We start from the raw sequence: 22,371 nt of genomic DNA, 5'->3' as shown, positions 1-22,371 counted from the left end.
TACTTTATACATGCACACAGGCAGCCAGACACACGCACACACATACACACACACTCAGTGCTTTCTTACCCAGGCAAAACTCACTCTGTATGTAATTACACCCCAGTTCTAATTTATCCCTGGGAATATATCAAAACCTGAGGATGAGAGGGAGGAGGAGACACAGTGGTAGCAGTGAAGCCCCAACAGATCATGAGGTCAAGAGAATGAAAGAAAATAAGGCCATGGTGAAAAAGTGACTGTTTTTCTGTTTTATTGTCTAATACACAAACATGTTGTATTGCCATCTGTGGTCTTGACTCGCTGGCAAGAATTTACAATGATGCTCACTTACTTTGTAAATTTGTAAATGAAGAGTGACTTATGTGTCCTCTGTCCATCCACTTGTCTGGTAGTCTGTCCCCTTTCATTACATCTCATCTCATTGCTCCAGTTGCAAAAGGTCCAATATCCATTTTCTGTTACTATGGCATTTCCACTTTGTTTTTGTTTTTTTGTTGTTGTTTTTTTACAGTTGAAGATGTGCTCCAAAAACAATGGACGGATACATTGAATGAATGTATGGATGAATAGGAGGTGGGAGGATACACACACACGTATGTTTCTCTGTGCTGTATTTGGCAAGAACTGAGGACATTGACTGAATGGAAATGATGCACGCACACACCCACACAAAGACACACTAACACACATTTTCAGTGTTGACATCTATCATGCCTGCCCTGTCTGTCCACGTTTGATGAGGTCACACCTCAGTCCAGCCCAAAGCCTGCCCCTTTTGCCTGTCCCCGCTTGATGAGGTCCCGCCTTTCAGTCTTTGATGAGGTGCGGTCCAGCCAACCTTCAGTCTGACCACTGACAGGATGGCAACCGCCACTGACCTGGTGTGCGTGTGAGAGAGTGTCTGTATTTTTATGTGAACAAAATCTTTGATCCTCTTTGAGATGAGATCCATTGAGCTTGCTGCATGTTGCACTGCTATAAATGAAAAAAATGGTTATCTGAAATGAAATAGAAATCACATTTACCTATGGACTTTTTTTTTTAGAAAGGATGCGTATGGTGTATGAATGTAAGTCTAGTCTAAATACATTTATATGTAACAGGCAAAGAGTGAGAGTATGTGAAAGTTTAAAGGAGGCTAATGATCCCTTTTTATAAACGTTAAGGTCACCTTCTCCATATGACTCTCTTTCTCACCCTCTTTTTGTCACCTAATTATACACATCCCCTCTCTCTTTCTTTCTCCCCCTCACTCTGTATCTGCCTGTTAAACACACACACACACACACACACACACACACATGCACCTCTGTCTTAGCTGTGAATCCAGCCTGACCTTTGTATGGAATAACAGAACTGTCACATGTCTCTCTGTTCTAAAGAAAACACATCATACATCCACTAAGATTAAGAGCATGTGTATCTGAGTGAACATGTGACACTTGTGAGTGGACAGGTCTGTTGTCTGTTAAATGTTAAAATATATTTTTAAACGTTTGTTCATCTCCCGCGAAACTGTACACACACCTTCACACTAATCTGGTTTGGACTGTAGTGTGTGTGTGTGTGTGTGTGTGTGTGTGTGTGTGTGTGTGTGTGTGTGTGTGTGTGTGTGTGTGTGTGTGTGTGTGTGTGTGTGTGTGTGTGTAACATCCACGTACCCTCCTCCAAAGGTTACCCAGACAGAGTTTTGGTGACAGGCTCCAGAAAGCCCCCTAAACCCAGCAGCTTTTCCCAGCAGCTGGTGCTCTCTCCTTGGCCTTGACCACCATCGCTACCCCTTCCCTCCCTGGAGGAGCCTGGTTGGACACACACACACACACACACATACACAGAATTAAGGCTGTGGAACCAAAGACATGACATCTCAAAAGGTTATCCAGTGTGACAGGTAATCATCTTTGATTTATCCAACAATTATTGATTTTTCCAGCACTGGATAAAACTGCATGTGGGTGTTTTTTGTTATGGTCTGAAAAATGTTGATTATTTGACCAAACTGAATGTTTCCACCTGTGCATCTGCTCATTTACCATCGAAGTATGTTTTCTACAAACAACCCAAAGCCTCTGAGTGAGTCAAAGCCATGGGATTGTTTGTGGAAGATGAAATACTGAAACCTCCTTAATTCATCTGGTGTGTGTGAGTGTGTGTTGACCGAGTATATGCATATGTAAGCTGGATATGTGTATGTGAGCGTTATACAGTACGGTACAGTCAGTACCTCGTGTATGTGCATGACTTCTGATGTGTGTGAGAACCAAATGTTCTCACAGTGAAGGTGGAGCTGAGGAACCTCTTTAAGTCTGAACATTTTTAGTTTTACTTCTTTGGTTATCCTTTAGATTTGGATTTTGGACTTGGTTAACAGTCACAATTATGTTTTTTGGTAGCTGTAAGAGACAAGATAAGAGTTCATCCGAAATTCATGACATTCATACACATTTGTTTAAGTTATAATAACTGAGAAAATCTGTTTATAAAAGTACATTTATATGACATCACTGTGTTTTTATATTTGGATTCTACACAGTGATTCAATTATTTAACTTTCTTGTATTATGCCCTTTAAAATTATAGTCCTAAAAAAGCAACACACTCACAAATATGAATCAACACACTCAGTCTCTCACACACAGCCTGAAATGAACTGCAGTTTAAGTGTAGTGTTTATCTAATAACACCTTGTTACTGCAGATCGCCTCGCTGCCATTACACCAATTGGTCTCTTTGATGACAGAGGTGTCTTTTTAGGTCTCCAGCTCACTTTTTCCTTCCTGCTTTGAGCTTCACGCTATGTCCTGCTCTCTCTCTCTCTCTCTCTCTCTCTCTCTCTCTCTCTCTCTCTCTCTCTCTCTCTCTCTCTCTCTCTCTCTCTCTCTCTCTCTCTCAGTTTTACTCTTTACCTCTCCCTCTCACCCTCCCTGTCTTTTCTCTGTTCCTCTCTCTGGCTGCTGGTAGCTGGTTGGAGGAGCAGGCAGGGGGTTTGTGGTCAAATTGGCCATTTCCACACTGTGTTCTACTGTACCTGCTGACAGAGCTATCAGATAACTTAGCTTCATCTCTCCCGGCCCGGCTGGCTGTCAAGTGTGTTTGTGTGTGAGGATTTCAGGTTTTTTAATTCAATTGGGGATGAGTTTTTATTATTGAAATTATTATTTTCAAATGTATGATGCTTTATATGCATTAAGCACACAGTACACTCACATTCACAGTAACACTCGCAACTAGTCTCTGTGCTGCTGTTGGCTGTAAACTGACCAGAGTCCATAGCGCCCTCTGTTGGCTTGTGGTGAACTACAATCTCTCCGTCTCTCCTGTGCTGTCAGCTCTCTCTACCAGTGCTGTTCAGTGCTGTGGTCATTTTTCAAAAATGTTTCTGTTGTTCTCAGGTATTTTTCCTCTAATGTCTCAGGAACTGTTCACCTCTGATTTGGTTTTCAATGTTTCACTCATGTTGAAATTTACTTTATGTATTACAGCAAGTTAATGATACAAAGTATTTTTCCTCAAACATCAGTGACTGAATGTTAATTATTTGATATGAGATTTTTGATTACATTTTATGTCTTAATTTCAGATTTTGTTAATAATACTTAATTATTGAAAATTTGATGCAATACAAGAGTTGATAAAACTGTTAACAATTGACTTCTTGCCACTTGATTCTCTTGAACTCTGCTCAGTTTAATCAAGTATAATTTAATTCATACACTGACTTTGATAAAGTTGGTTTAACTAATTATTTTGACATTTTAATGTGAGCTGCACTTCAGTGTTAGCGTTACAGTCACTGTACACCTTAGAGTAAAGTCGACTCAGAACACCCAGCTGTTTCATAAAAACTACTTAGATGGCATTTCATCTGAGTAACAATTATTGTGGATAAATAATTCAGTCCAACCTTATTATCGAAGAATGTCTAATAAACAAACAAAAAAAACAACAACTGATATTCACTTATCAACATTTAAGTCATATTTTTGTTAATTGATACAGGAGCTTTGTTTGCAGTTGTGGCCTGAGTCTAGTGCTTTGTGTGTAACTGGTTCACATGTCGATGAGTGGCCTGAGGTCATCTGCTTAAGTGACCATCTCTTGAATTTGTTAAAGACTGTTTAGACCGACACAGACACAGACACAGACACAGACACACACACACACACACACACACACACGTGGGTACGTACACACACCCTGCTCTGAATGAACTTGCTGTGGCCTATTGAGTGATGTGATTGATGTCAGTGAGAGTTGCAACGAATAATTCTTCTACAGATGTCAACAGGCTGCCGCCACAGGGTCGAAACACACACACACACACACACACACACACACACACAACCACAGACAGAAGACAAGTGAGAGATCAGCAGGGTACAGTACAGTACAGTGCATTAGCTTTCACATAGTACCTGGACTGCAGAGGTGAAGCAAACAAGCCCTTTGATCCATTAATACAGTTATTAATTAGGCTGTTGTTTTTGATTTTAAGTGGGATTTTTCACACATTTTGAACACACCAAGTATTTCCCTGGTTTTCACGATCATACCTTTGCAATAAAGAATTATGCGCAGCAACTGAGTTTGTCCACTGTGAGAAAAAAGTGGCCTAAAGGGGTCACTGTCAACATACACACTGACCAGGAACCAATCAATAGTTGAGGGTGGGGTGGTAGCTGTGGGGGTCAGACAGGGAGGAGTTCCGCTTGTTTTTTACGTGCAACTAATCACACTGAAATTTTGTGACAGCATCTGTAGGTTTAAAGCAGGAGACTGAGAAGCTTCAGGAACATGGCAACTTTTAAACACAGCTCTGTCTATAGTTTTGTGTGTGTTATGTGTGTGCGTGTGGTAGAGGGATTTAGTATTTCAGCACAGTTCTTCCATATTTACATAATAGACAAAAGCTTTTTAGAGCATCAACGGCACATACACACAGTGAAACCTGATCCCTCGATTTCAGTCTTATGCCTTTTATGTTTTTGTATCAAACACAGAGCTGCTTGTACTAAAACTGACTGTCAGTGTCCAAAAAATCACTTCCTAACACAAACAGCATAAATGCATGAATTTCAGAATGTGAAACTCAGCTAAGAAAAGTGCCACTGAATATTTTCCAAAGTAAACTGACACAAAGTATTGTCTCCATAAACAAATAGTTCACCGTAGACAATGAAATTTTTGTTTTAAAGCAGAATTACAACTTTTGTGTCTCTTTTTGTAGTTCACTCACAAAGTCTGGAAATACCTTTAACATTTTATTCCTTATATGGCATTGTAATTATTTATATTTTTAGTTCACATAAATTAATAACATTGTTTAATAGTATGTATTTAAAGGAATTAATGCTCTATGAAAGTAAGGCAGAGAAGAGGATGTGGAGGTTAAATGCATGCTTAAATGTGTGAAATTAATTTTCCACAAACAGATTTCATATTTTTCAATACATAAATCTTTGTTCCTGCATCGTAAGTGTTCTCCACAGATGCAGAAAGAGCAGGGGTGTGTGTGTGTGTGTGTCTGCATGTTAGAGACAGAGGTTTTGGTAAAGGATTTGTTTGCCCAGTAGTGACGGCAGCATTGATTCACACTCATCTTTGTCGATGCTTATAAGCCCCTGGATACATCATAACTGTGTGTGTGTGTGTGTTTCTGTGAGTGTGTGTATGTGTATGTGTGTGCATGCTTGTGTACATGAACCTCATAGCATCTGTGTATACACATTTTTGAATACATGTCCCTCTGTGCAAACGGCAAATGCACTTATGTGCAACCAACATCTGTCAGTGTGTGTATGTGTATGTGTGTGTTCTTGCAAATGTCATTTAAACTAATTTCTCTGTTTTCTGAGTTGTCTGGAAATTTAGAAACTGTTATATGTTATTCTTCTTGCGGGTTTGTGTTCACTCTGTAGCATTTGTGTTGTTTCATGTCTCTCTCTTTTCCTATTTCTGTTACAATCATAATTGGTTTAATATCAGACAAGAACTTTAACATGCAATGTGTTGTAGGCACATTGATCTAGATTTTCAGTGTGTTTCAGTGCTGTAGTTTTTCTGACTCACTGTATGGTTTGGTGAACAGGACCTCCTGAGTTCTCCACTGATTGTTTATCAGCACATGTGCTCATCCTGTAGTGAGAATCACGGGCCGATTCATTTGTTGTTACTTAAGTTAAAGTAATAAATGTGTGGACTGTCCGCCACCGAGTGCATCTGACTGTGTGTTTAACCATGTTTGTGGATGTGTGTGAAAAACAGAAAGAGAAAAAGAGGTTGTGTTACTGTTGCACACACACACACACACACACACACGCACATCAAAGCAGAGATTGGTTTCAGGAAATGTTTTATTATCTGTTCGCTTCCAAAGCTGCTAATCACAACCACTCTCTTTCATCTTTGCATCCCTCCCTTCCCCAAACCCCCCTCGATCTTCTTTCTCTCTATCTCCCTCTCTTCCACTCTTCCACATTTCTCCCTCTCTCTCCCCCCTCCATCCTGTGTAGAGGGATGTCAGAGTGTTGGAAAAGTCAGAGCAGAAAGAAAGAAAGAAAGAAAGAAAGAAAGAAAGAGTGTGAGCCTTATTGTGGCGGAGCAGTTCAGAGTCTCTGCAGGTTTCCCATTTTCTTTTTTTAGAGAAAGGACCCTCCACTGTCTTCCCTCTCTCCTCACATCCTCTGTCCTCCGCAGCCTCCTCTCTCTGAGACTGAGCAGCAGGCTGAGCTGATGCTGCTGCTGGAGAATCCCTCTTGCTCTGACAATACACACATTCCAAGGTGTTACAAATATTGGCAATATTGGGAATACGCAGCCTGCTGGTGCCGAGATGGCAGGGAGCTCCACAAAACAGCAAGCAGCAGGGAAAACCTTGTCCCAATCATTCCCAAATCATTCCACAACAAAGGACAAGGGCCCTGGAATTGCCATAATCCCTTATTTTACTGCTGAGCTGTGATGGGCTCTGCTGTGCCTCCGTGTGTGTGGGTGTGTGTGTACGTGTGTGTATGTGTGTGTGTGTGTGTGTTTGCGGTGTGACATATTATTTAGGCTTTGGGTTTATAGGGTCAAGCTTACACTTTTTCCTTTGATCCTGGATTTGATTAGGTCAATTTTGTGTTTGGCGCTGAGCTGAATGAATCCATTATTTTCTACCAGGCAAACATGGAGCAACTCAAATTCCTGCTGTAAAGGATTTTATCTGGGGGGAAAAAGGATGTTGTTAAACTGGAATACTTTTTCCCAGTGGGCTTTTATTATTTATTATTTTTTTTTTTTCATTTTTTTTTTTTTTTATAGTTTTGTTTTTGGGTTTGTTGGGAGAGTGAGTGTGTGCAATAGAAACCTAACAACAGTGACTTGGTTTGAGAGACAAGCTGAAAAATCCTAGAGAAAGAAAGAAAGAAAGAAAAAAGGTTGTCTTTTAATCTTTCCCTCACCTGTCTCTTTCTCCGTTCCCTTCTTTCCTTCCTCCCTCTCTCTTCCCTTCTATCGCTCTTTGTCTGATCCCTCCCTCTCCACCTGCTCCTCTCCCTCTCTCTCTCGCTCCCTCCCTGTCTCCACCCCTTACCCCGCCCCTCCGCGCCGCCATTGGCCGCGCGTCCACCAATCACAGCAGGACCCGGGCCTGAGGGACTGCATATGCAAAACATAGCTTAATATTCATGAGCTGCTATCGGGGCTTTAAGTCGTTGATTAGGACAGCAGCACAGCTTTCCGTCCCAACTGCCCGGCTGGCTGGCTGTTTGTGTGTCTGTAGCCCCCTCTCCCTGGCTCTCACATAGACACGCGCGCTCCCACACACACACACACACACACGCTCCCTCACATCCACACACACAAGCAGTGCCGATCAGTGCAGGCAGCGCAGCGCCTGGTAATTGTATTGCTCCCTCCAAGCGGAAGGAAGGACCGAGAGAGAGGAAGACCAGAAGAAGAAGAGGAGAGAGAGGAGAGATACTATAAAAACTTTGATTTTTCAAAATTTTCTTCTTTTTTTCTTCTTCTTTTTTTCTTGGAGGAGGTTGACATGACAATGACCTGGTATCGCCGATGGATTTGGTAGGACACCCGTTATCCGAGTGTTTTTTAATGCACTCTGAACAAGAGTAGGTAAATTTTACCTTTTAATCTTATCCTTAAATCCATCACTCAACTTGTCATTTTCATTGTCTTCAGTGTGTGTTTGTGCGCGCGCGCGCGTGCGTGTATGTGTGTGCTGGTATGCAGCGGATGTGGCCGGCACCACGTCAAGGTTGTTTCTGCTGTCAGGTAGCACGCGTTCATTGTGTGCGTGCGTGTGTGTGTGCGCGCGCGCGTGTGTTTGTGTGGCTGCAGTATCCGGACAGAAGCTCTTACTCAGTGGGCAGAGGAGCGGGATTTCTGTCCCTCCACCTGCAAGACATAGGCTGCCCACAAACACACCTGCACACACACACACACACACAAACACGCACGCGCATACACACGCACACAGACACAAACACACACATACACACACAGGCTACATGTTGATAACAGAGACAGTTTCTCCTTCACTTTCTCTGTTTTACTTTGATTTTTTACTTTGCATCAAACTGTTCTCACAACAAAACATCAACTCAGTGATGGTGTGTGTGTGTGTGTGTGTGTGTGTGTGTGTGTGTGTGTGTGTGTGTGTGTGTGTGTGTGTGTGTGTGTGTGTGTGTTCTATGCCCGTGCATGTGTTAATGCTCATGCATGTATGTTTTAAATGTGTGTTTGTCCAAGCAGAGAATGGGCGAAGTAATAGGGCATTGAGGTTACAGGAATAACGTGGAGAGAAGGGCCCATAAGAGAGGAGGGAGGAGGACAGGGGGAGAGCTGCGCTCTTAAATGCCAGAGGAGGTAGAATTTCAGACGGGCAACTCAGCGTGTGGCCCCGCACAGGAATTAGAGACAGTTACACACACACACACACACACACACACAAACAAGTGATTGCCGCTGAGCTGCTCCTTTTGCCAAGGCTTTGCTCTTTTAAGTGAATGTTAAAGATGCTGTTCAAAATGCAGATGAACTGATTGGTAGAGTGGACAGCAGTGTGTGTAAGTTACTGTGTGTGTAAGGTGTGCTTTCTGGAAATACAAAATGGGCTTGAATAAAGTCACTGTTGAAGTCTATATTAATATACACACAGTCTGCCCTTTTTAACATTACAATGTAGAAGATGGATTTATCTGAGGAGATGAGTGTAACTCAGTGAGTGACTGCACCCTCTCTGCATGCAGCTGTGAATTCTCTCTGACACTGTAAAATTTGTATTGCCCTTATAAATGCCAACATTTTCAAAGTCAACATGTAAAGAAATAAAATTATACGAGCAGGTTAATTTTTTTGGAAGTGGCCACAGCTTTACAGTAAATAAATTAAAATGCATTCCTCCGAATCACAGCCACAGCTGAAGTGTCTTGACGGCAAAAAAGTCGGAGCTGGAGAACTGAAAGGACAATGTCAAAGCAGAGGCCAGTGCAGGATGATATACTGATGTGTTTCCACAGCATGGCATTCTTCACATTTTTAATGAAAGATGACATTTTTTGTGTGCTTTGAGGCTCTCTCACCTTTTTATGTGTCTGTGTGTCTTTTCATGCAGAGACCCTCTCACCCACACAGCATGTGGAAAAGAGAGGGGCAAATTTAAGAAAAAAGGAAATACAGTAATACCACTTCTTAACTAATGAACTTGAGTCTTAAGTCTTTATTTTATTCATGAAGGATAAAATGTGCAACAAATAACTGCAAATTTGCAAATGTTTCAAGAGTGACCCCTTTTGCATGTATTTGTTTCTTCAAACATAAATGATTAAAAACACATGAAAGGTTTTTTAATGATCATTTGAACATCAATGTGAGGCTTTTAGCGAGTTAAGCCGTTTTTTTGCCGAGTTTAAGGTTTTGATCTTTTACATTGAGCACACCGGTTTCCTTTTCCAGCGACTGAGTGTCCACAGCAGAGTCTTGAGTTCTGTGCATTTGCGAGTGTGAGGACTCAACCCTGTACACTGGATCTCAACACTCTCTCTGTGTGTTTGTCATTCAACAGCAAAGCAGAGTGATGTGTTTTAAGAACAAAAAACAGTTGAGAAGTTGTTGAGACAAATTCATTGACCACCTCTGACCAGGGTTTGGTCAATTCTGGGCGAAGAAGCGTGAGAGCTGTTTAGACATATCACAGGATTCTGACCGAAAAGCACACTTGCATGCCACACAGTCATTGAGTGTATGTAAACTGGAACTGCTCACACATTTCTTTTTTAAAAAAGAGAGAGATAAAAAGAAACCTCTGGTCCATTCTTCTACCCAACTCCCTGTTCAGACCTTCATCTGTCCATTCGTTCATCCATCGATCCATCCATCCGCCGTTCCCTTTTCTTTGCTCAGGCTTCCCCTCCTTTGCTCTCAGGCACTGCTTTCCTACACTAATTAAAATATTAGGGATAATGATGATCATACCGATAATAATAATAACAACAACAAGTACCGCTTAAGCTGTTAACATAATTGCATTCCCCTCATGTCACCATATACATACCATTTGCATATCATTAAGATATATTTCCTGACTTTAGTGAATTTGGTGGTTTTTGTCAGTGGGTGTGAGGGAGACGGGTGATGAGACTCGCACAGCGGCCGTGCACATCATTCAGGCAGAGGTTTGCAGTGTGAGGGATGAAGAGAGACATAAGGCAGTAGAGGCGGTTTCAGTCTGAATTATTTTCAATCTGGATTTTTGATTTTTTGTTTCCGAGATAATGATAATTATTTTAGTTATTTTATTTGATTAATTAGATGGCATTTTGAATAATTGTGCTGTGATTTTAAGTTAATTCTAAATTTCTGCACAGTTTGGTGCATGTTTGAAATCATGCCAGAGAAAATATAAAATTGATCACACCAAATGCAAACACATCAGAAAACTAGAAAACCCTTTAATTGTAGTAATATTTCTACTTGAGCAGATTTCATGATTAATTAGGTACAAAAAGCAGCGCTCAGTTTTCACCCTGCAAGTCTTCAAGTCTCCATCTTTTTATGGGCAGGAAAATCGCATTGTTTCAGTTCATTTCGGAGCAACATCTTGACCTTGAAGATTTCATAATGATTTATTTCTTCATGATTTTTCCTTGTTTCATCTGATTAAGATGAATTAGATAAAGTTTGTTTGTTTTTTAAATCAAAGGTCAGTTCAAATATCAATATATAACATACCAATGTGTCCTGAGACTTTTACTAAATTTATTTACCTAAAAGACAAATAAACCTAAATAATACAGTGTTGAAATAAGTTGCTTTAGAAAGATAATGATAAAATCCCTTTGGTAAAGTAAAGTTCACCATCAGCATCCCTTGTGTGGAGGAGAATGAAAAGAAAATACTGCAATAATTAAGATGAGCAAATTTTTAAATTTATTTTGGCCTTTTACTTTTATTCAGTCGCTCGTTTTTTCTCAGGCCATGAGGGAGAGAGAAAGCGGGAGAGGGAGAGAGAGAGAGAGAGAGAGAGGTAAAGCTGACTGGAGGGAGGGAAGGGGGGGGGGGGGGTGGGCAAAGAGATTGCGTAAATTAAAATCCTTTTAATCTCCTTATAAAATCATTTACTTAATTCATCTGTCAAAGCATGTCAATATGTGCCACACTGATTTGTTGGCTGTGCGTGTGTGTGTGTGTGTCCGTGAGTGTGTGTCTATGCATTTGCATCTGTTTGGTGTCACGCATGGGTTCGTGCCTGCTCATATCTTGTGTGTGTGTGTGTGTGCCTGCGTGTGCCTGCGTGACCCATTGATGGTCTGCACAAGGAAGTGTGGTTCTTCTTTTTGTGTTTGTGTGTATGTGTGCGTGCGTGTGTGTTTGCCTGTCCGTCTGTCCCCCTACGGCATTGGTTGTCTGTCAGTTTTTGCATTGTTGAGGTACAAACACACATGGAGAGAGAGACACACACACACACACACACACTCCGCTCATGCATACGAACGCCTCTCTCTCATGTGAAGGGTCCGGGCATTCCTCTGGTAATTTAGTCCCCTAAAGAGTGAGGGATGCAATGAGAGAGACAGACAGAGCAAGAGGTGGGAGGGGAGGGGGTTGCTTTTGTCTGACACCAGCACTTAGGGGTCCGCTGGACACATACATACGCATGAACGCACACGTCCATGCACACACACACACACACACACACACACACACACAGAAACACACACACCCTCTCACACACGTACGGCAGTGAACCAGCGTGCATTTTCCAAGTATTTCCAGCTTAAAAAGTAAAAAAAATGCACAATTACACATTCACACATTCACACCTAGACTTGCACACACACACTTGCAGATATTAAACACACACTATTGCACCCTCAAATGCACACACACACACAAATGACAGAGCAAAATGGGATGCACCTTGATGATGTGAATTTCTGTGATTTATGCTCAGTCCATCAGTGTGTGTGTGTGTGTGTGTGTGTGAGGGAGAGAGAGAGAGTATGTCATGGGTCAGCGATGGCCTTTATGTGTTGAAAGAGCAGTAAGAGAGACTAGACCAGCTGTGACACCCACACACACTCACTGCAATTAGCCATTTACACCACACCGCTGGTGAAGCTAAATGTGGAGAGAGAAAGTGAAATATTGTGAGAGGGAACGCCGCTCATCTCTTCCCATCCCCTTACCCCCACCCCACTCCACCCACCCCCACACACTCTCATCTGCTCAATCCCTCTGTTCATCATCCATACATCTCCATCATCCATACATCAAAATATGCCTTCATTTATTATTACTGTCATCCCAATCTATCAAATCATTTCTGGGCTGACTAAGAATTACTCTTTTTACTGCTCCATCCGGACTTTTCTGTCTCGCTCTCTGTCTCCTACCTTACGGTACCTTTTTAAGTACCTCCTCGTTTTTTCAGCGGTGTGGAGATGTAGAATAAAAAGGCGAGCTTCTATGCAGATTCCTAAATGGTATTCTCCGACTTATATGAACATTTTCTTTATACTGATCTGTATGGTTTTAGGGAATATTGACTTTTGTTTTTAATTTATATCTAACTGCAGAATTTGTGTTGTCACTGCTGTGTTTCTTACTATTTACATAGTAAACAAGTCACTTAAACATGTTTTCATTCAATCTTTGGATAAACTATTGAGCTGCAGGTTAGATCAGGAGATCAACGTGTGTGAATGTGTGCGTGCGTGTGTGTGTGAGAGTATGCGCCCATCGTGTCATGCTCAAGGCTTCTAATGGAGCCTCTTACTCCTAATGGGAGGAGACAGCAGAGACTGGGCCACAATAAAAAAGCTTTAGATGGAGAGGTGCCATGTGTGTGTGAGTGTGTTGGTGGTGGAAGAGTGTATCCATGACTTAAAGAGGATCACCAGAATGATGCAGGTTCAAACATCTTGTCTTGTCTCCTGCACTTCCCCTGTGCTGTGCTCTTCCTTTCTCTGTATCCGTGGGGAGCGACCTATAGATTGGCTGGTTGAGTAGTTCTCTCCCTCTACATGCCCAAGCCCATGGTATGATTAAATTGTCACTGTGTGTGTGTGTGTGTGTGTGTTGGGGGGGGGGGGGGGTTGGTTCAAAAAGACAAAAAAAAGGAATGATACAGTAGAAGGGAAAAGAGATGGATACAGAGCGAGAGAAAGAAATGAATGACCATGCCGCCTTCAGACTGACAGTGAAATATTCCTCCTCTCATCCTCCCATCATGCTTCATGTGTGTGCCTGATGGGGAGAGAATGACAGCCCAGCCCACCACCCCACCCCACTTTTTCGTTTTGTTATAGTCTGCCTTTCTTTCCCTTCTCCCCTTCATGTTTTCTCATCCGTGCACTTAACATCTCATTTGGCGTAATTTACCAACTTTATCAAATGCAGCTCAGCGTACGAAAAAAAAAAACTCTGCCATCACACATTACTGTCCAGTCAAACAGTTAACAAGAGCACATCTTTTGTGAACCGAAGAAGTGGGCTTCAGCGACACATCAAAACTCACACAGTTACACAGCTGAACAAAAAAAGGATTTTTGTTTTTAAACGTCTTCGCCACTGGTTAGCCCCCAAACTTGAATAGATTTTTTACATTTCAGCACCATAACAGAGAAAGAGAGTCAAAATTTCAGAATAAAATATACTTTAGTAAACAAATATGCTGGTTAATGCTCGTGTTTTGATTTTAATGTCCTTTCTCGCTCTCATGAGTTTTACAAAGAGAAACAGAACTAAGTCTCTCAATATGAAAACTGTATAAGAGTGCCCGTCTGTGTATAATACATGTGTTTATTATACCTTTTACATTGCGCAGTGTTTTTTGAGGAAAAATAATTGTTTTTCGACTCGTCTGTCGAGGACACAAAGCAGCTCATTTTGGAGGTTTTTGTTTCGACAGAACGAACAAGCTCAATGCCGTTCCTGCACCTTTGCCCGACCAATTCGGCTTTGACACTGAACTGTACGTGTGTGATCGTGATCGGTCACATGTTCACACACATTCTTGTGCACATGTGCAACACAGTGTATCCGCCTGTGACCATAAAAGAAAAAAAAAACCTTTGTGGCTAGGGCCCTCGTTACTGCGGCTGTGTTTATTTGTGTGTATTGACTGTGTGTCTGTGCTGGTTTGGAATCAGATGACTTAAGTTGCATGTCATCATAATGTGAATTCACGTTCAATAAAATAGTTAACTTAAAATTTAGATTTTCAGAAATAGCAGTGTTTTCGTATGGCAGCACCAGATTTTTTCCAAAATAAACAACACAAATAAAAACGTGTTTGAAAAAGTGAAAAAAAGGCACTTTATAAGATGACGGGGAAACATTTTGTTTGTAATATATTTACATGCAGACAAATGTATTGCATAAATTAAACAGTTCTTGCCCCCACAAGGTGCATTCCTACACAGCTGATCCATACATTTCTTCACCTCCGCAGATAATTTGTTTCCTCTTTATCCCTATCTTCCTTGACTATTCACCCCCCCCCCTCCTTCCCCCCAACACACACACACACACCTCCTCTCCCTCCCCACACACCCCTCCCTCGTGGAGCTGTCACCTTTCTGCACCCGCTCAGTCCCTATTAAGGCCGACAGCCCATCTGCCGCCTGCCCCGCTAACGGCTCCCGTCGCTAATGCTAACGCACACACACATCCACATCCTCTCTGACACTCACAGGGCTGTGTCGGACCCCACCTGCCCTGATGCACATGCACACAGAGAAATGTACTCACACACATAGCATAGCACATACACTCCATTTGAAAACAATAGAACAAGTTTAAAGTCGTAACCCAGCATGTTCTATGGACCCAGTGATAAAAATAAATACATTTAAAAAACAGTCCAAGAACGACAGTATACCGTTGAGAAGAAAGAAAAAGAGAAGAATTAAAGGATTATAGATTTCCTTTAATTTTTCTTGGCTTTTTCTGGTTTGTGTTATTGCACATTGTCGTGATAGAAGTTGTGTATTTATGCTCTACTTAAAGCACAGGGTGAGGTGGACTAGTTTCCTTGATCTCCTTCTTTCTTTTAGCCATAATCCTGAAAACACATTTGTTCTTTGTTAGGACATTTATGTGTGTTTATGTATGTTTATGGTATTTATTGCATATGTGACTTCATGTGATGAGAAGACATCACACTGCTCTGACCAGAGGGGTAATTAGGTAGGGCAGTGTGTCTGTGTGTGTGTGTGTGTGTGTGTGTGTGTGTGTGTGTGTGTGTGTGTGTGTGTGTGTGTGTGTGTGTGTGTGTGTGTGTGTGTGTGTGTGTGTGCGTTATGCACGCGTGTTTTGTGGCATTTGCTCCCTTCAGGGATAGGTGCGTTTTGCATTAGCAAGAATGGCAACTGTCTCATCAATCACCGCATCACCATGTCACACACACACACAAGCGCACACACATACACATACACACACACACATACTGTGTCATGGTCATTATGTTCACAGATGGGCCAGCAACACATGAGCGAGTCACTGAGCATCAGAAAGACACCCACGATCTCCCTACTCTTACACACACACACACACAGTGCCACACTTCCACAATGCGGGTTTCTGTGTGTGTGTGTGTGTGTGTGTGTGTGTGTGTGTGTGTGTGTGTGTTTGTGTTTGTGTATGTGCTGGTGCTACTTACATGTACTGACAGGAGCATGAAATAGGTTAGGTAGAATCACATAGGTTAATACTCCTCTCCTTTATTCTCTCCTTTTACTCTGTAAGCAGACATAAATATTTATGACCTGCGCTATTTATTTTATGTGTTAGCGCTTTAATGGTTTTGAATAGTTAAAATGAAAGGTTCCTTAAAATAATCTGAACATATTTATGTGAAGAAAAAGTTTCATTTGTCAAATTGTTATTTTCATTTGGTACATGTTTAGTATTGCACCGTGCGTATTTTGTACTTTTTTCACGGGGTGAGCACAATAACAATCTGCGGTTAATGCCAGATTTAAATGATTGTCTGATAATTTAAAGATGCCTTTTAGCCTAAATTGAATGAATAAAGACATGAAAAAATATCTGATTACCTCGCCATAAGGTATAATAGAATAAAACAGAATCTCACTTCATAATCCCCAACAGGTTTAGAGTCCGGGTGATTTCTGAAAAATCCTAAATCCTAAAATATTGAAGTAGCATCAGGATGTGGGAAAGGATAAAATGATTCAAACTTTCTTTCTAAAGCTAAATAAACAAGTTCAGCTTGTGTGCAGTAAGGGATTCAAACTAAGAGCATCACGCGCACAGGGATGGATGTACCTGAGTCCAGTGTGACACCAGGACACTCCCCAATAAAAAAAGCAGTATTAAGTGTTGCCTGTCTATATAGCATTGTGACACTGCAACCAAAGCCAATAAGTGTCTGAAGCAGCAGCAGCAGCAGCAGCAGCAGCAGCAGCAGCAGCAGCAGCAGCGAGATATCGATTCCACCTATTCACCAGAGTGGAACTAAAACCTACATAGTACACACCCTGCCCCTCCACCTCTCACTGAGCCAACCCAGCTCTGTGGATGGAGGGATGGCTGTCAGACAAGTGATTGGTCTGTCTACCTGTCTGTCTACCTGGCCCTCACCTCAACAGGAACCCACAGTGGGACATCATGACACACACACACAGAAATGTCTGTGGTGGTTGTTTGTGTGTTAAACACATGTCTATTGGTTTGTGACACATACCAACATCATGCTCTATTTACCAAAACACTGTTTCTGCAACAACACACACACACACACAGGAATGCGATAATGACGATGACATAAAATCAAATGTGAAATGGTTCATCAGCATTTTCCAACACACAAAAGAATGACTGTAGACGGTTCAGCAAAGTTTCAACATCTAAAATAATTCAAAAATTGTAAATACCAAATGATTTCCCACTTTTTAGGCCCATTTTACAGTAAATAGGAATAATTACTTTAACTCATGTGTCAAATAGAAATACTCACAATGCAAAGCATAGGAGGCCTTGAGCGCCGCCAGCAGGCATCGCTTTTGCATTTTACATTATTGAAGGATCGCTTCATGAGCAGTTGTGTTCTGACATCTGCCCCACAGTCTGAATCGGTGACTGTATTTTCTATATTCTGTCGCCATTAAGTTAAGTTCTTCCCATTGGTCCTGCTTCATTCTCCCCGTGATAGTTTTCTTTAAAGTAGGACACCCACTCACTTTTATCACCAACGCTGCCTTATTCCCTCCTCCATTGACGTCAGCCATGAGTCCCGTTTCTGGATTCTTCCATGTAATGAATTTGTTTTTTGCAATGGATGATTTTGATTCCTTTGCCTGTGGTGACCTTATCACCCCAGCAACAGCTCTTCCCCTGACAACAGCATTGGCTTTGATTGACAGATAGCAGTCCCTCCTCCAGTGCTTTTACTTTTATATTCCCCGGCCCGGTGTGAAAGCTTGTCCAAGGATGAAACTGGTAAAACTTCTCTAACGTTAGATGCAGCAATTAACAACCTAACGCACACACGCGTGCACACGTTCGAAATTTAATAGATTTGATAGCTCATTCTAGAGCAAAAGTCTCATGCACTGGTGCTGTCTCTGTATCTGTCTGTCAGCGGTGCTCCTTGTCACTTTGTCTTTCCACGTCTTCGAACTTCAAATTTACTTTTTTTTCTCCTCACTATCTGCAAACCTACAGACCTTTGTTCTTCCTGCATTGAGCAGTTACATCAGTAACATTGTAACTGTTTTGTGTGTTTGTGTATTTGTACTGTGGGCATGCACACACATGAAATTAGTGAACACATGAATGATGAATGTGTGAATGTGTGTATGAGATGTGTCCATTGACCACATCAATAACATCATTTCTTTTTTTCACAGTATTTGTCGTCAAGTTTACTTTCTCTATGTCATTGTTTAGTTTTGAGCTTTTCTGGGAGTTTTGTCTTCACTTCTTTCACATTTCTATGTTTACACTTATTTATTAAAATTAGAATATTTCAAATATTGAGAGATCTTAAATACATATTTTAGAGACATTTGTTTAGTATTTCTGTTTACTATGCACATTTGAACTACCGTATATTCTGGCACCGACAAATGTGTATGTATAATATATTTTCTACATGAATGTTTAATTTATATTTTTTTCATTATTTGCACTATTTTAATATCAATGCAGCAATGATTTGTATGTCCTTTTTTTTAACAATTTATATTCAAAAAGTCTTTTTCCATCTTTTTTCAAACTGATTTTGTTTTTACTTGATAGTTAATCCAGCACCCTTGTATCACTAGAAAAGGCATGTGTCAGCTTTTCTTTCTCACCCACTGTTTCTCTACCTTTTCCTGCTACATTTGCTGTATTTTCACTGCCATCCCTTTCTCTCTCTGTCTCGCTTTGCCCCTGCCTACAGAATGAACTTATCGAAGGGGCCTTTGGTGAACAGCAGCAGCGAAGATAACTCCAAGTCGACCTTTGGTAAATGCGGCGCTGGCGCCTGGAGGATGCACCAGAGCTACGATCCACTGGAGGCCAACCACATGAGAGACGCACATGCCCTCTACAACCCCAGGTAAGACAAAATGACAAGAGGACCACAGACACACAGAAACAGGGGGAAATAGAGGGAGAGCAAAAATACGTAAGAGAAAAAGAACCTATGAATCTGTTAAGTTCAGTTTTACACAAAAGACTCACTTGACCTCTATAAACCTCAGATGAAAGAGAGAGAAAAGACAAGCACTTTGAGGCATCAAAAGCCAGTGTTTTACGTGTTCAGTGTCTTTGATGCATAGTGCTGAGAGAGGTAACTTGCCTCCATGATCTATTCAAATGTGAGGGGATGGATAGTGTGTGCGGGAGCATGTGTGTGTGCGTGTGTGTGTCTTAACATTTCTTTACATCCTTTGATTTTCATTCATTTCAGTCCTAATTCAGATCATAATATTTGTCCTTTTCCTATAGTATAAGCTTAATTTTCAAACTCAGTGTTTTATATTTTTGGCGTAGCTCAGCTTTCAAATAAATAATTAAATTAAATTCAGCGGCTCTGTTTCAATATCATGGTGTGCAAAAGGCAACGTTACTGCACAGCACAGACCTTAAAACTATAGCATGAATAAAACAGGCTCACTTGTCTGTATTTTCTCCCGTATGACTGTTCTTGTGTTTTGTTGTTGTTAATTTGCTTGATTTCATTTTCAAAATTCATCCATTATAGATTCTGCCTACTAAGAATCCCCATTACACGCTATAATCAATCATCTCTGATAATAAAAAAGAGGTCCATGATGTCTAAAACTAAAGTTTATCACTCTGTTAGGTTCATATTTGGAGAAACAACTGACATTTTTCCATGTGGCAATATCAAAAAGAAAATCACGGCAAAGAAGGGAAACTAAGTGAGAAGACAGGGCTTAATATTTATCGCCTCTTTTTTTTAAAGTGTTTCTTGGGCTTTTACACATTTATTGACAGGACAGTCGGAGACAGCGAGGGTGTAATGACATGCACCAAAGGGCCGCTGGGGGAATCAAACCAGGGCTGCTGCAGCGAGGACTGTAGCCTCTGTATATGGGGCGTCTGCTCAACCCATTGAGCTAAACGACGCCGCCTTATATTTATTGCCTCTTAATAGGCAAAAACAGTGGCCACTGCTATATTATTATGTTTTTGTACCTATAGCACTATCCTCATTTCACAATGTTTTTATACTATATAAAAGAGTATCACAAGAGACCAAGATTCAACTTCTGGCTCAAGGACACTTAAGTAGTGCAAATGTGTAGCAGCAGCACAGAGGCTTTAAATCATATTTAGTGGGAGGACAGTCACTTTGACCATTAACAGTAATCCTCCATGCCATCTGCATGCGCAATAAAACTCGTAGCATCAAAAGCTTCAACAACAGTGAAGTTTCACTCTGAAGCTGTGCGGTGCAAACCAGTTCTCAGCTGGTGTGGGTGCAGGCAGGTGAAACTGAGGGCTGCTCTGGTCCGTTTTTACAACTTCAACGGTAAATACGCTGCTTGTGTCATGTTAAAACACAGCAAATGTATGACGCATGAAACAGACGCACTTTATCTCTCCTGGCCTCTCTCTACCACGCTCTCTGTATGTCTTTTCATCTCTGAGTTTTTCTGGATAAGACAGACATGCACAGATTGCAAAACTGTAAGTATGTGTTTTGTATATAATTAGCATAATGTAGGCTTATTGTACTATTTTATGGTAATGAGTTGAGTACTGCTCTGCGTTTATATTTTTTCCAGTTTGTTCTGACAAGGCACAACTAATGATTGGAACTGACGTTATTAAATAAGTGTGGCAAAAAAGTTTTCCAAAACTTTATCTATTCATAAATAGATCTACTTTTTTAAGGGTCATCTTTTCATTCTCTCTTTCTCTTTTTTTTGTGACCAAACAGCATTATGCTGCATGATCTTAGTGGTTGACATGATTATCTTAGCAAATGTTACTATTGTTAATGATGTTGTTATCGCTGTTGTTATGTTGCACAGCCTATTAGAACAACTATTGATTCATTGTTGGGTATTTGCAAAGCCCTTTAATTTCAAGTGTGTTTGCATCTGTGTATGTGTGTGTGTGTGTGTGTGTAGGTGCGTGTGTGCGTGTGTGCATGTGTGTGCTGTAGACTGGGAAGTCTTAGTCCAATAGGATTTCAGGGTTAGTCTGGGTCAAGCCAATTAGAGGTCTGGCAAGCCATTCTCACGCAGACTCTCAGCCAATCACCAAGAGGAGTGTTACTAGCACAGTGTGTGTGTGTGTGTGTGTGTGTGTGTGTGTGTGTGTGTGTTGGCATACACTGAAGTCTGGTGATGAGAGGTGTAAAGGTTTGCCAGGGGCTAGCGAGTCACGCCATGGCTTGAAGTCACACTACATTCGCGCACACAGATGGACATACACATACACACTAACCTGCAAAACTGGGGAACATTATTTCCATTCACATTGGTCCAAGTCTTGGACCAAGTCAAACAAACTACAATAATTATTGTAATTGTGAATTCAACAAGCCGAGCTCTGCCACGCATCAGCAGATAATGACATTACTGTAACAATACCTGCTGAAGTTCACGACCTAAAAATGTATCACCTACTTAGACTTCTGCTGAAATACTGCACTACAAGATTATGTGATTTTTTTTAAAAAATGCTCACAATGGGCCTTTTTCACAGCTTTGTCTTCATTTGTATATCTACACCTGTGCTTTTCCTTCTGTGACATGTCATCATGACTTGACAGCTTTAACAAGGACCTATTCTTAAAAAGAAATGTCTTAAAAGAAAAAACAAACAATTAGGAACTGAATAATTAATAAAAACATAAATAGCTTCATTCTTAAATTACCTCATTTCACAGTCTCACACAAACACTCACACACCTGCATTTTCTCACCTACAAAGAGAAGGAGTGCACTTTTATAGACACACATGAGATCACAAACACTCCCTTAAGGATATCCAACCTCCAACTGTGATGATAGGATTTAGTCACACGATTGACATGAACACATACACACACACACACACACACACACACACACACACACACACAAACAAACACACATCTAACTCTAAAGTCTACTTTCAATTGTTAATGAGACTTTTTTCCTGTTCTTGTGGCCAAAATTAATAACTGGCAAAACTGATATCAAAAACATGAACATTTTGATTTGCTTGCTCCCAAACTTTTCTGAATTCTGCAGAAATTCCTGATTTGTTTTTGGAGATCTGCAATTTTCATTGGACAGCAAGAATATTATTCCTCTTTTATTTAGGCCATCAAACCATGGGAATGTGATTAATGTCAGGCAGTCAGGGTGCGCTTGAACACACACACACACT

At 41.0% G+C, this 22,371-nt stretch overlaps 1 protein-coding gene across 13 annotated transcripts in view; it reads left to right on the top strand.

Moving 5' to 3' along the window:
- The window catches only part of esrrga (estrogen-related receptor gamma a), a 137,473-nt gene that overhangs the window by 57,046 nt on the left and 58,056 nt on the right, over nt 1–22,371 (top strand). For 6 of the 13 annotated variants that reach the window (XM_085764112.1, XM_085764111.1, XM_085764109.1 and 3 more), the window contains one exon: nt 18,917–19,075. In XM_085764112.1, the coding sequence (XP_085620238.1) occupies nt 18,918–19,075 (158 nt within the window). In that variant the 5' untranslated portion in view covers nt 18,917. Of the gene's footprint in view, nt 1–7,708; nt 8,119–18,916; nt 19,076–22,371 lie in introns of those variants that run through there. The other 7 variants (XR_015034569.1, XM_085764107.1, XM_085764104.1 and 4 more) reach the window with 3 other exon arrangements.

This window comes from Trachurus japonicus, chromosome 3, assembly GCF_045865225.1.
Source record: "Trachurus japonicus isolate A0001 chromosome 3, Traja_1.0".
Taxonomy (NCBI): Eukaryota; Metazoa; Chordata; class Actinopteri; order Carangiformes; family Carangidae; genus Trachurus; species Trachurus japonicus.
Note: the sequence above shows the minus strand (reverse complement) of the source record. Positions and strands in the feature narration are given on the sequence as shown.